This window comes from Rhinatrema bivittatum, chromosome 3 (genome assembly GCF_901001135.1).
Source record: "Rhinatrema bivittatum chromosome 3, aRhiBiv1.1, whole genome shotgun sequence".
Classification (NCBI taxonomy): Eukaryota; Metazoa; Chordata; class Amphibia; order Gymnophiona; family Rhinatrematidae; genus Rhinatrema; species Rhinatrema bivittatum.
The window spans coordinates 202,074,437-202,088,662 of NC_042617.1; the positions used below are offsets into that span (position 1 = coordinate 202,074,437).

Here is a 14,226-nt window from a genome sequence, read left to right on the forward strand (position 1 = left end):
CAAAGTGCAAACAAAAGAGAGGGGTTGTAGCCCTATGCGGACAAGAGCCCCTGAGATTGAAACACTGTATATTCTGATACCGATTCCCGGGAATTAAAAAGTATAAAATAATCTATTACTGTATTTTACAGTTTCCCTCATGTTTTGGGAGTAGTTTTTGTGATATTGTAAATTGAGGGTTATTGCCAAAAGTATTTGAAGGTTTAAAACATTGATAAGGCAGGCTAAGAGAGAATTTGAAATGAAGTTGGCCGTAGAGGCAAAAACTCCTAGTAAAAACTTAAAAAAATATATCTGAAGCAAGAAACCTGTGAGGGAGTCATTTGAACCATTAGATGACCGAGGGATTAAAGGGGCTCTTAGGGAAGATAAGGCCATTGCAGAAATACTAAATTAATTCTTTGCTTCTGTGTTTACTAATGAGAATGTTGAGGAGATACCAGATACAGAGATGATTTTCAAAGGTGATAATTCAGATGAACTGAACCAAATCACTATGAACCTAGAAGATGCAATAGGCCAGATTGACAAGCTAAAGAATAGCAAATCATCTGGACCGGGTGGTATGCACCCCAGGGTTATGAAGGAACTCAAAAATGAAATTTCACGTCTATTAAAATTTGTAACCTATCATTAAAATCATCCATTGTACCTGAAGACTTAAGGGTGGCCAATGAAATCCCAATATTTAAAAAGAGCTCCAGGTGCGATCCAGGAAACGATAGACCAGTGCTGGGAAAAATAGTGGAAACTATTCTAAAGATCAAAATCACAGAGCATATAAAAAGACATGGTTTAATGGAACACAGACATCATGGATTTACCCAAGGCAAGTCTTGCCTCACAAATCTGCTTCATTTTTTTTAAAGGGGGTTAATAAACATGTGAATAAAGGTAAGCCAGTAGATGCAGTATATTTGGATTTTCAGAAGGTGTTTGACAAAGTCCCTCATGAGAAGCTTCTAAGGAAACTAAAAAGTCATGGGATAGGAGGCAGTGTCATTTCGTGGATTACAAACTGGTTGAAAGACAGGAAACAGAAAGTAGGATTAAATGTTCAATTTTCTCAGTGGAAAAGATTAAATAGTGGAGTGCCTCAGAGATCTGTACTTGGAACCGTGCAGATGATACAAAATTATTCAGAGTAGTTAAATCACAAGCAGATTGTGATAAATTGTAGGAGGACCTTCTGAGACTGGAAGATGGGGCAGCCAAATGGCAGATGAAATTTAATGTGGACAAATGCAAAGTGATGCAAATAGGGAAAAATAATCCATGCTGTACAATGTTAGGTTCCATAATTAGGAACTACCACCCAGGAAAAAGATCTAGGCATCATAGTGGATAATATATTAAAATCATCAGTTCAGTACGCTGCAGCAGTCAAAAAAGCAAATAGAATGTTAGGAATTATTAGGAAGAGAATGGTGAATAAAACGGAAAATGTCATAATGCCTCTGTATTGCTCCATGGTGAGACCACACCTTAAGTATTGTGTACAATTCTGGTCATCATATCTCAAAAAAGATGTAATTGTGTTGGAGAAGGTACAGAGAACGGCAACCAAAATGATAAATCTCTTCTATGAGGAAAGGCTAAAGAGATTAGGGCTGTTCAACTTGGAGAAGAGACAGCTGAGGGAGGATATGATAGAGGTCTTTAAAATCATGAGAGATCTAGAATAGGTAAATGTGAATCAGTTATTTACTCTTTCAGATTATAGAAAGATAAGAACATAAGAACATAAGAACATAAGAAAATGCCATACTGGGTCAGACCAAGGGTCCATCAAGCCCAGCATCCTGTTTCCAACAGTGGCCAATCCAGGCCATAAGAACCTGGCAAGTACCCAAAAACTAAGTCTATTCCATGTAACCATTGCTAATGGCAGTGGCTATTCTCTAAGTGAACCTAATAGCAGGTAATGGACTTCTCCTCCAAGAACTTATCCAATCCTTTTTTAAACACAGCTATACTACCTGCACGAACCACATTCTCTGGCAACAAATTCCAGAGTTTAATTGTGCGTTGAGTAAAAAAGAACTTTCTCCGATTAGTTTTAAATGTGCCCCATGCTAACTTCATGGAGTGTCCCCTAGTCCTTCTACTATCTGAAAGAGTAAATAACCGATTCACATCTACCCGTTCTAGACCTCTCATGATTTTAAACACCTCTATCATATCCCCCCTCAGTCGTCTCTTCTCCAAGCTGAAAAGTCCTAATCTCTTTAGTCTTTCCTCATAGGGGAGTTGTTCCATTCCCCTTATCATTTTGGTAGCCCTTCTCTGTACCTTCTCCATCGCAATTATATCTTTTTTGAGATGCGGCGACCAGAATTGTACACAGTATTCAAGGTGCGGTCTCACCATGGAGCGATACAGAGGCATTATGACATTTTCCGTTTTATTCATCATTCCTTTTCTAATAATTCCCAACATTCTGTTTGCTTTTTTGACTGCCGCAGCACACTGAACCGACGATTTCAATGTGTTATCCACTATGACACCTAGATCTCTTTCTTGGGTTGTAGCACCTAATATGGATTAAGGGGCACACCATGAAGTTAGCAAGTAGCTCATTTAAAACTAATCAGAGAAAATTATTTTTGACTTAACTCTTAATTAAGCTCTGGAATTTGTTGCCAGAGGATGTGGTTAGCGCAGTTAGGGCCTTATTTTCTAGGTATTTTTCCCATAGGCACAGAATGGGAGAAAAGCCTTAGTAAATCAGGCCCTTAGTGTAGCTGGGTTTAAAAAAGGTTTGGATAAGTTCATGAAGGAGAAGTCCATCAAGTGCTATTAATCAAGTTGTCTTAGAGAATAGCCACTGCTGTTACTAGCATCAGTAGCATGGGCTCTACTTAATGTTTGGGTACTTGCCAGGTTCTTGTCGTCTGGATTGGCCACTGTTGGAAAAGGATACTGGGCTTGATTATGCATTGAGTGAAAAAGAATTGAGCATTGAATGAAAAATAATTTTCTCCGATTTGTTTTAAATGTGCTACTTGCTAATTTCATGGAGTGCCCTCTTGTCCTTCTATTATCCGAAAGAGTAAATAACCAATTCACATGTACCTGTTCTAAACCTCTCATGAAAGTATGCTTAACTATATGTTCAGCAATTTTGTTTTTTATGATGGTTTCTACCATTTTGCCTGGTGCAATATCATGTAAAAAGTAAACAAAGATCATTTAAAAGGAATATCCGATCCAATCACGTAATAAAATAAACATTAATGTATTTTTTATGAATCATCATTGTGAAAATGCAGAGAATATAATAATTACAAATAAAACAGCAATAATCATAGTAATCATAAGAACAGAAATAAGACATGCAAATGGATATAGAACAGAATTAGGACACAAAATAAAAATATCTTCAAATTCTGGTGTCATCTCAGTTATAGCAAAACAAACTCCCTCCACTGCCAAACACTTTGTGAAGAAACACATTAGAAACACGAAGATGCCTAGAACCTTGCCATACCATACTGTAACAGCAATCTGTCAGGACTCAAGAAGCAGCAACCTTATCTATAAAAAGACAGCAAGGCAAACATTACATCAGGTCCTAGTACGCTACCGTGTTTCCCCGAAACACATCCCCCAAAAATAAGACCTAGAAGAGATTTTGCCAAATTCCTAAATTAAAAGATCTCCCCCGAAAGTAAGGCATCCCTTGTAAACAGGGGCGGATTGACCTAACGGGGGATCGGGCTTCCCCCGGTGGGCTGGTCAATCCTGTGACGTCATTTTTTTTTTTTTAAAATAAAGTTTCCAAGGTATTAGGGGCAGATGCGAGCAGTGGTATCCGGAGGGGAGCCGATGCGCCCGGGCGCAAGGAGGCTCATGCGGCCGCTGAGCCTCCTTGCCCGAAGAAAAAGATCGCGTTCAAACGCGCTGATGCTCTTCCTCCTTCCTGCCTGTGCGCCCCGGAAGTAAACGTTGCCGGAGCCGCGTGGGCAGGAAGGAGGAAGAGCATCAGCGCGTGCAGAAGAGGAGGAGTCGCCACGGGCTGCTGCGAATCTGAAGTCACAGCAGCCCAAGAAGAGGAAGAGGCCCGGTAGCAGGGCTGCCGCGGCCTGAGAAGTTCAGGGCCGCTGCAAAGCCCATTCTGCGGCGACCTGCGAAGAGGAGGCCCAGAGGTGAGAGAGAGGTGCGTGCGTGTATGAGATGAGTTGAGAGATTGTGTGTGGGAGTGAGGATCTGAATGTTTGCAGAGGCAGCATATGAGAGCCTCTGTGTGTGTGAGAGAGACAGGGTGTGACGGTGAGAGCCTATGCTTGAGCAAGACAGCATGTGGGAGTGAGAGAGAGCCTGTGTGTGTGAGAGTCAGACAGCATGTGCCAGTGAGAGACTGTGTGTATGAATGATTGTATGAGAGACAGCATGTGACAGTGAGAGCCTGTGTGTGTGTGTGTGTGTGAGAGAAATGCATGTGAGAATGAGAACCTGACTGTGTTTGAGGGAAGAAGATGGAGAGAAAAGAAATACGGAAGAAAAAAGGGCAATATAAAAGGAATTGGCAAAAAAATAAGAAAGGGAAGGTGGGGAAAAAAAAAAGGCTGTGACCAACCGATTAGAAAACTAACATCAGCCAGCAAAGGTAAAAAAAGAAATAAATTACTTTTTAGTGTTTGGCACATGTAATCTTTGGGAATGTGCAAGAATAGCACTTTCTCTATGCGGATCTCACAATGTACGAGATCAGCATGGAGAAAGTGGAAGCCCACGGGGCCTGCACAGAGGAGGCAGCAGAATGGGCTTCAGTGTCAGTAGCAGCAATCGGGGCCTCCCCAATAGCCATGTGGCAGCAGTGACAGTGGCAGCAAGATTACTGACATCTGGGGATGCAGTGTGCAGAGGTTCAAAAGCAGCAGAGTCAGCCCAAGCTGACTATCATGAATGCTGCACACTCTTACCTCTCTCTGACAGCACACTGGTGGGGCATGGCTGACGCAGGGGCAGCCAGCAGCTCTATTAGACATCCCCTGAAAATAAGGCCTAGTGCATCCTTGGTAGCAAAAATTAATATAAGACACTGTCTTATTTTCGGGGAAACAGGGTAATACACCACCTTCTGAGCAAACAAGTTGGACTGCTACAAATCCCTGCAGAGAAATAACATGTTAGTCAAAGTACTGCATCATCATCTCACATGCGCGAGAGAAAGCTTGTATGTGAGAAGGAGGAAGAAAAGAAGACAGAAAGTGAGAGTGTTACGAATGGGCACTGGTTAGGTGTAGTGAACACCATCTGCAGGAGTGACTTATGGTGGAGAGAAGCAGGACTAGTAGTAAGCCTTTGATACTGGCTGGTGCAGGCAGGAATGTGTGGATACTGTCTGGAGCTTTGTGAAACTGAGGATTATGCTGAGGATGCCTATGGTGGTGGGAGCTGGCTGGAGGGAGTCTAATACAAGGTGCGTGGAGGTAAGGGTGAGCTTGGTACACAGGAACAGCATGGAGGTATGTGTGAAAGTGAATGCAGGTAAAGGTGATCAGAATACCGGAACTGGGTGCTTGTAAGGATGGAAACAGGATAGCGTGAAGGTAAGGGTGATACTGACTGTAGGTAAGAGTGACTGGACTAATGGAACCCGGGGAAATAAGACTGACAAAGACTAGACAGACTAACCCAAACAATACTAACACTGAACATAAAACACAAGCCCGAAGGCAGCAAGGCAGGAGCCTGAAGGCCACAAAGCAAGACAGAGGCCCGTAGGCAGCAGAGCAAGGCAGAAGCCTGAAGGCAGCAGAGCAAGGCAAAGGAGAGGCTAGAGCAGGGAGCCCAAACGAGCTCGAAGCCGAAGCCCCGAGGGATGTGCTAGGCAGGGTTATAAAGGACATCCAGAACATAGAGTAGACAAGGAGGGCGGACTGGGCCAGCCAGGAGAGCATGCTCATGGGGGACTTCTGGCAGTGAGGCGGCTGCATAGCAGCCATAGTCGTAACAGAGAGAAGAAACAGAGAGAATAAAAGAGACCCTAAAAAAGGACTCTTACCTAATACAGAATAAGGAACTACAAATTAGAAACAGAAACATGCAGACAAAACTGAAATGGAAAGCCAGAGAGAAACCAGACTCTTTGAACTCTGGATTACTGATGAAAAAGCAAAATACAAAATATATAAGAAACACATATTCCCAAAAATGGCATATTCCAATCGCTGAAAGGTAAAATCTGTTTTTTTTTTGTCAGATCTTATTTTTCTAATTGGTTGGGAGAGAGGGGAGAGAGAGTGGACTGGAGTGGGGAGAGAGAGAAAGAGAGAGCCTCTGGGGAGGCACACATATTAGTCAACTTTTTATACCACTGTAGGAGTCTCAACTAGTAACTCGAGGTGAGGTTTTGGTGGTGGTCTAGGGTTTGGGGGGGGAAGTTTTACATGCACAATCGGATGTAGAAACAGCATAGTACACATCAGTGAAGATTTGAAGTGATTTGGAATGAGGAAAGGTACGCAAAGATGACATTTGTACTCTCAACCTAGCTTGATAGCAACTAGGTAGAGAGTGCATCAAACTAGGTCAAGAGTAGATCACCATCGAAACCTCACCTCGAATTACTAGTTGACTCTCCTACAGTGATATAAATAGTTGACTTATATAATAGTCTTATAAAGAGTCTCTCTCGCTTTCTCTCTCTCTCTTTCTCTCAATCTCTCTCTCTCTCAACAGCCCACACCATGGAAATGCCTATCTGGGCTCTTCTCAGCTTGTGATGTCAGGCACTATTCATGAAAAATGATGAATCTAGGTCTTACTTGCATATTATTATAGTAGTGAAAATCGATATAGTTTTTGGTAATGAAAGTGAAACTAATGAATCAACCAGTAGATCAAATTTCCAAAAGTGGATCCCGATCATTTGGTCAACTGAATATTATGGGCTGGATTTTCAAAGGGTTACACATGCTGGGTCTATTTTCTAAAGGCCCGGCCGACACGCAAAAAGCCCCAGGATGTGTGTACGTCCTGGGGCATTACTAAAGGGGCGGGGGCAGGATCAGAGGCTCCCGCCACAGCAGCCATTTTCCACTATGGTGGGGATTGCGTGCCAGCAGTTGGCCGGTGCGCGCAACTTACTTCAGTCCCAGAGCTGAATTAAGTTTTCAAACAAAAGTGAAAAAAAGAAAAAGGTGGGGGGAATGGGCTGGGGAGGTAGGGGAAGGGAAGATGGGGTGAGGGGGGTAGGGAATGGGGGAAGGCAGCGTGGCTCGACGTGGGCTCGGCACACGCAAGGTATATGTTATAAAATCGGTCGTACATGTGTGCGCGCCGGGTAGCACACGAACATGTACGCCTGCACATACATTTGAAAATCTACCCCTAATTGCATAAAAGACCAGTGTATAGATAACTCTCATGCAATTTTTTGAGCAGAATGTTTTCTCTTGGACATTCTGTTCAAATGTGGATGAGACATTCAGCCTAAAGTATATTTGTAGATTGGAGTTGTAAGAAAGTACATAGATGCAGGACAGTTGGATTTGTCGTATAAAAGTCTGTTTGAGAATCTTTTGCATGTTTGATTATTTCAGTGATTTGTGATCCATACAATAAGTGAGATGTTTTCTATAACTGCTTGATGGCTTGCTCTGACACAAGATAAAGGATAATTAATCATGTGTTATCCTGGTCGGATGAGTGCACCCAAGAGACAGTAGACATGGACATTACAGGAGGATGGAGAACATACAGTATGAAATGAAAACAACACAAGTTAGGGACCTTTATTTTGCCTACAGCAAAAAAGTACTGAAATGAAGCACTACTACTATTTGAAAAATGGGATTGGAAATTTACAAGTGATAACCTCCCCTAGATTTTAATGGAAGTTGGCTAAGTACTGCCACACCCCTGCTAGAGATTGCACCAGCTTTGAGTAGGAGCAAATATACTCGGGTCTGGGAGCTCTTGGATGAGAATAATAGGCATGTGTAAAGATTTTGTAGGCATTTCTGTTGATGCTGCAAATTGAACATCTATACTGACTCCTTCTGCACATTTTGGACATCTTTTTAAGATCATATGAATATTTGTTTTTCTTTTCAGTTCATATTTGTTGCTGACTTCAGCTTTTGTGACCATTTCTATTTGGGATTTTTCCACTATTCAGCCTTCAGAAATAAAAAATAATTAAGGTGAATTAATCCTAAAACAGAATTAAATCTATGGCTCTTATTGTCAAGGACATTGTGGAAACAAATACTATAATTAGATTAAAAAAAGGGACGAAAGAAATATAAAAAATAGAACAGTCAGTTGGGGATCAAAGATGGCTGACTGCTACTAACGCGGCTGTGAGTCTCGTTTGGGTGCTGGGTTAAACAAGCCGCACTCTGGCAGAAAATGCCAAGCCAGAGAGTGTGCTATTTTACCTGTTTCTACCTTACCTAACATATTGGGCCCGATGGACTCCCATGTGCTAAGGGGACCATTAAATCCAGGAGCAGGTTCGCTGGAGGAAAGCCGGGAGGCAGAGGAACCCGACTCCCTCCTTGAATTGATGACATCATTTTCCCCAGAGCAACAGTCAGCTCCAGCCAACCCTGTGGTGAACAGAGCAATGTAGGAGTTAGAGGAAGCAGCTCCTTTGGTGGAAGAGGAAGGAGGCAGCTTCATTCGGACAGTGGTAGCTGATCCTGCTTTGATCTTGGAGTTGGGAGGAGTCCCGCGGGACGCTGAGGATGGAGCTAGCTTACCCAGTCAGCAGCAGTTGGAGGAAGAACCCAAAATTACATTGCCTGAGTTGGTAAGACCTAATATTATTACCCTCGAATCTATTTGGGAGGCGATACAGTGTTTGAACAAAAATATATCTAAGCAATTGAGCCCTTTCTGTTTGGCAGTGCATGGCTTTGAAAAACGTCTGGATATAATTGAGAAGGACGTGTCTCTAAGTAAAAGTTCTTTGCAGAAAGTTAACACAGAAGTTAGAAGCATGGCAGTAACACACCAGTTAATGATTAAAGAAAACCAGATGCTACATAATAGAATCGAACAAATGGAAAATATGATCAGGGGGGAAAAACCTATGCATTATACATTTTCCTAAGGATCCAACAGTGTTACCTAAGGACATGTGGAAAAGATACCTTTTAGAAGTTTTAAAACTTCCAGAGCAGACACTACCCCTGGCTTCGAGTGTATACTACATACCACCATTTAAGAAGACTTCTTTGGACCAAGATGGATTCCAAGTTATAACACCTTTGGATACTCCACAATTGGACATTTCGAAATTGTTAGAGTATACCCAAAAAGACTTAACATCACCAGCAACTTTAATAGTATCTTTTCTGCTTGAATCTGAACTTGACTGGGTTCTGAGATCTTTCTTTCGACATCATGGAGAGCTTTTCTTAGATTTTAAAGTTAGCATATTTCCTGATTGAGCAAAATATACTCAAAAGAAAAGGAAGCAATTTTTGTTATTAAGGTCTAGAGCCTTGGTCGGTGCTTTCTTTCAAAATACCCGTGTAAATGCATTTTTAAATATCATAATTATCTTATATATTTTCCCTGCCTACACAATTAACGGCTTTTCTTGCTGATAAGAATTCATCTGATCTTAACAGGGCTTCCTCTTCTCCAATTGCCTTAGAAGGAAATAGATAGACTGCTTTGATGTCTGTTGGAAAAATATATTGGTCTCTGGTAGCTGAGAATTGCTTACAAACATTTTCCTGGGGTTGTTAATTGGATCTCCTTAATAGAGGACTTAGGTTGAAGAGAGGATTTTCAAATATATTAGCTTAACTTGAACAGTTAAGTCATTCTTTCTGTCTTTTTCTTCTGTATCTGTATGCTTTTGAAGATAAATGTATCCGGCTCTTCTGTATTCAATTCAAGTGTTTATCTTGAAAAATAGTGTAAAAACCTTTAAAATTAAAAAAAAAAAAAAATAGAACAGTCATAAGCTATTTAACATAAGTCAGGGATAGCAACCTTAAACCATGATTGCTGAAAATGTAAAGGCTATCACAACAGATGGACAATACTGTATTCCCATGTTTCTTATATACTTTCTCTAAGCACCTGCTGCTTGCCACTGTTGGAGACAGGATGCTGGGCCAAATGAACCTGAGATCTTACCTAGTATGGTGATTCTTATGTTTTTATAATACTATTTAAAAAGCAGTGTATAAATATAAATTATTATTTCCTGGCGTGTAGCCAGATGGACTCAGAACAAGTGGGTATAGTGTGCTCGTGCTAGCAGTTGGAGACAGATCTGACGTCAGCACGGGTACATATACCCCCACAGGAAGTGAAGCAACTCAGTAATTTCCGTCTCCAAAGCAGTTTGGAGTGCCTGCACGCTCGCTGAGCGTGTTTTCCAAATCTACTTTCTATTTTCTACTTTCTACTTTCTACTTTCCAAATTTCTCAGAAGACGAGCCCCGCACTCCTGCGGTGATACCCTTGGGTCCCTCCCCCAGTTGAGTTTCCCGGGGTGATTTCCGCGATCCCTCGGAGGTCTACGCCTCGGTCCGGTGGCCGAATCGCGGCAGGGATCTAGCCCCCGAGCGAGAAGGGCTCGGGCTTGGCTGAGAGGCGCCTCGGTCCCGGTGTGGACTTAGCCCCGAGCGAGACGAGTTCGGCGGCTTAGAGGCAGCGGGTGCATTTCCTCAAGCGCGGCGGTGAAGGTATTTCCCCTCTCCCCCCGCAGCCGGAGACCGCCCGGGTTACAGCCGGGAAGCGCCGAGGATCAGGTAAGGCGTATGTCTCTTACTTTTTGGTCTCTGAGGTACGAGGATCGGCGGCGTTGCCTGCATGTGGCACGCCGTGGAGGTCGCCATTTTGTCTGCCTTGTTCAGGTATTGAGCGCCCATGATATGCGCGTGTTGATGAGCACATAGTTTTGGATTTCCTTGCGGGATCCACCTTCAGACCCCTTCGGGGCCTGTCTCTCCGTTCGCTAACTTTGAAGATGGTGTTCTTGCTGGCGGTGTGTTCAGCACGCCTAATCTCCGAGCTAGAAGCGCTGTCCTGCCGTGATCCCTTTCTCAGAATCACTCCTGAGGCTATCCATCTTTGCACGGTTCCCTCCTTTTTACCTAAAGTGGTCTCACACTTTCACCTCAACCAAACCATATCTTTGCCAACCACGGCGAGTTTGAAGAAATCTGAAGAAGGGCGTTTGCTACGCCATCTTGACATCGGCAGATTGCTGCCCAGATACCTGGAAATGACAGAAGCAGTACGAAAGACGGACCATCTGCTCGTCCTTCACAACGGGAAGAAGCAAGGGGAAGCGGCCTCTCGGCCTACCATATCCCGCTGGATCAAAGAAGTTATCAGAGCAGCCTACGTAGAGGCCGGAAAGCCACCACCTCTACAGGTCAAGGCTCATTCTACCAGAGCGCAAGCAGCATCTTGGGCAGAATCGAGGATGCTGTCGCCCGCAGAAATATGTAAGGCGGCGACATGGTCCTCCCTCCATACCTTTTCCAGATTTTACCGTCTGGATGTCCAGGCCAGGGAGGACACAGCATTTGCGAGGGTGGTCCTACCCGGTCCTCAGGCAGCCTCCTGCCCAGTCCGGGAGTAAAGCTTTTGTACATCCCACTTGTTCTGAGTCCATCTGGCTACACGCCAGGAAATGTTGAGATTACACTAAGGAAAAGGAGATTATCAGGTAAGTAGACAGATGGACTCAGCATCCTGCCCGGCTGCCGGTATACATGGGTTTCACCGATTCATGGTAAGCCATGTCATTTTCTTAAATCAGAGCGTCCACTCTACCAGGTGTCGACGCCTTCCGGTTGGAAGCGCTGGCGGTCTTCAGCTACTATCCATCGGTCAGGGGAATCCTGTTTCCCTATTTCATTGATCGTCAGTACACATATATCCATAACAGCTTTTGCAAGGAAGATTACTGAGTTGCTTCACTTCCTGTGGGGGTATATGTACCCGTGCTGACGTCAGATCCGTCTCCAACTGCTAGCACGAGCACACTATACCCACTTGTTCTGAGTCCATCTGTCTACACTAAGGAAAAGGAGATTATCAGGTAAGTAATCTCAACATTACTCCCATAATTAGAACAATTGAACTTTTAATTTTAGAGTTTCAAATTGTTCAGCAGTTTTACTTCAGAATTACCTTACCTTATGAATACACAGCACCATTCTTAGAGTAATAGATTAAATAGGTCAAATGGATCCATTAGTATTTAAAACATACATTTGACATTTTTATGGAAAAATTGTAGTATTTTTTATTTTGGAAAAATTGTGGTATTTTCTATTTTCAAGTGTATTATATAAATCTACTTACACTAAGCACACTTTGGAATACTTCCAAAGTTTCAACCATCCTGGGTGCTGACATAAAGGAGGAAGGGAAGAAATAATGAGCTGTATATAGTCTGTAATTATTCAATAATCTGCTTTGATTGAAGCTTAAAAGAAGGATTGAGCCATATTGAGCCCGATCAAAACTTCACTAACTAAACGAGCACTCTCAACAGCCGGGCCCACCCTCTGGAACTCTTTACCGCCAGATCTTTGACTAGAAACCTGCCATCTAACTTTCAAGAAAAATCTAAAAACGTGGCTCTTCCGGCAAGCCTTTCCGGAATCGCAGGAACACTCTGACACCGGTCAAAGAGCAAAATAGCTCAATATAAAGCCCACGACCGTCCATATACCCTCAGGACCCGAACTCGCCCTATCTGGACAGTCCACTTGCTATGAAAGACCCTTTCTTGATACATTAGCTCACTAGTTTTTGCTCATCCCATATTTATGCCCATCAACAGTGACCACAGTCACCTGTATACCCCTACCAGTACATTCCAACCTTACTTACCAATTATTTGTAGTTAGTCTTATCATTTACTCATGTTATTTGACGAATTATTGCCATCTATTTTATATTTTATATTTAATATTTACCGATTTACATTCTTTTGTTCTAAACTCTGTTTAATGTTTAATGTATCACCTTACCCTTGTTTAATGTTCAATACTTAATGTTTAATGTAATGCCTTACCAGCGACAGTTTTGTTCTATGGAAACCGACCTGATTCGATATTTTATATCGAGAAGGTCAGTATATAAAAACCCTAAATAAATAAATAAATATTTCTTTGACTTGTCCCAAGCACAAGAATCACCAGTTCTTCCCCCTAGCTTGCTCTGTTTCACAGTTCCTCCTTAGCTTGTATCACTCACAAGAAGTAACATTTGCAAACTGAAGGTAGAGTGGACTTAAAGATTTCGAAGAGAAAGGCAAAATTAGATTAATTTAACTGCATGCAAAAATAATTTGGAAAGACATGGGGTATTGTAATAAATGGAGGCAATGTTGAAACCCTGCAACCTGTAAGCTAATTGTTCAAAAGGAAGCTTCCTGTGGCATTTGAAAAATGCAGGACTGATGTGGACTTTACACCTGTTTGATAGCCCTCCCCTCCCCCCACTGAAGCCCAGCTATTTTCGCTGTAGCTGAAACAGCCCATATACTTTTAGCTACCCAGGGAAGGGCAATTTTCAGCCTAGGGAATTTACCTGGGTAATTGTTTAGTTACTCAGGCAAAAATCCCTCTGGAAAATGTCCTCAGTGTTCATTAGAATTTGATATTTTTTCAAAATAAATGGTAATATGTTGTTTTATTTTTTATTTCAGGGAGGTAAAATATTTGCTGAATAAGTTCCTATCGTATGATGATGATAAATGAAATTGAAAATTCAGAAAATCATAAGTCTGTGATGCTTCTTCTGTTACTGCTGTTCACCTACACTTAAAATCTGTTTAGAAAATAAAAGCTCATAACTTGGCAAGATGGTTGTATGTGATCTCAAATTGCTGGAATATAAATATTGTCAAATATGGTAAATATTGTACAAGCACTCATATACATTCATTATTAAATATGTGCAATATTAAATTTATTCTCAACTGTTTCTCATGATATGTGGAATGAAAATAAAGAAAAAATATATATCTATATATATACACATACATGTACATAAACTGGAGATTTCTGCAGATGACTCTGAAATGCATTACCTTTGCAATTCCAACACATTTAAGTAAATATTTTAGAAACTCAAATCAAATACATTTCAGTTTTCTTAGTGGAACCCGAACCCCAGTCCTCCCTCTTTTTGGAATTGCTAAAAGTGCATACACTGTATTACAGGGTGCATACATTTTACCCACATAATGTTATGGGAGTCTCTGTTTAGTGGCCCCTTGGGCCG

The 14,226-nt window shown here is 42.0% G+C and overlaps 1 protein-coding gene across 6 annotated transcripts in view; it reads left to right on the plus strand.

The window, feature by feature from the left end:
• Positions 1 to 13,914, plus strand: part of C3H6orf118 (chromosome 3 C6orf118 homolog) — a 241,596-nt gene extending 227,682 nt beyond the window's left edge. For all 6 annotated transcript variants that reach the window (XM_029594119.1, XM_029594118.1, XM_029594123.1 and 3 more), the window contains one exon: positions 13,649 to 13,914. In XM_029594119.1, the coding sequence (XP_029449979.1) occupies positions 13,649 to 13,700 (52 nt within the window). In that variant the 3' untranslated portion in view covers positions 13,701 to 13,914. The remainder of the gene's footprint in view (positions 1 to 13,648) is intronic.
• The last annotated feature ends 312 nt before the right edge of the window (positions 13,915 to 14,226 follow it).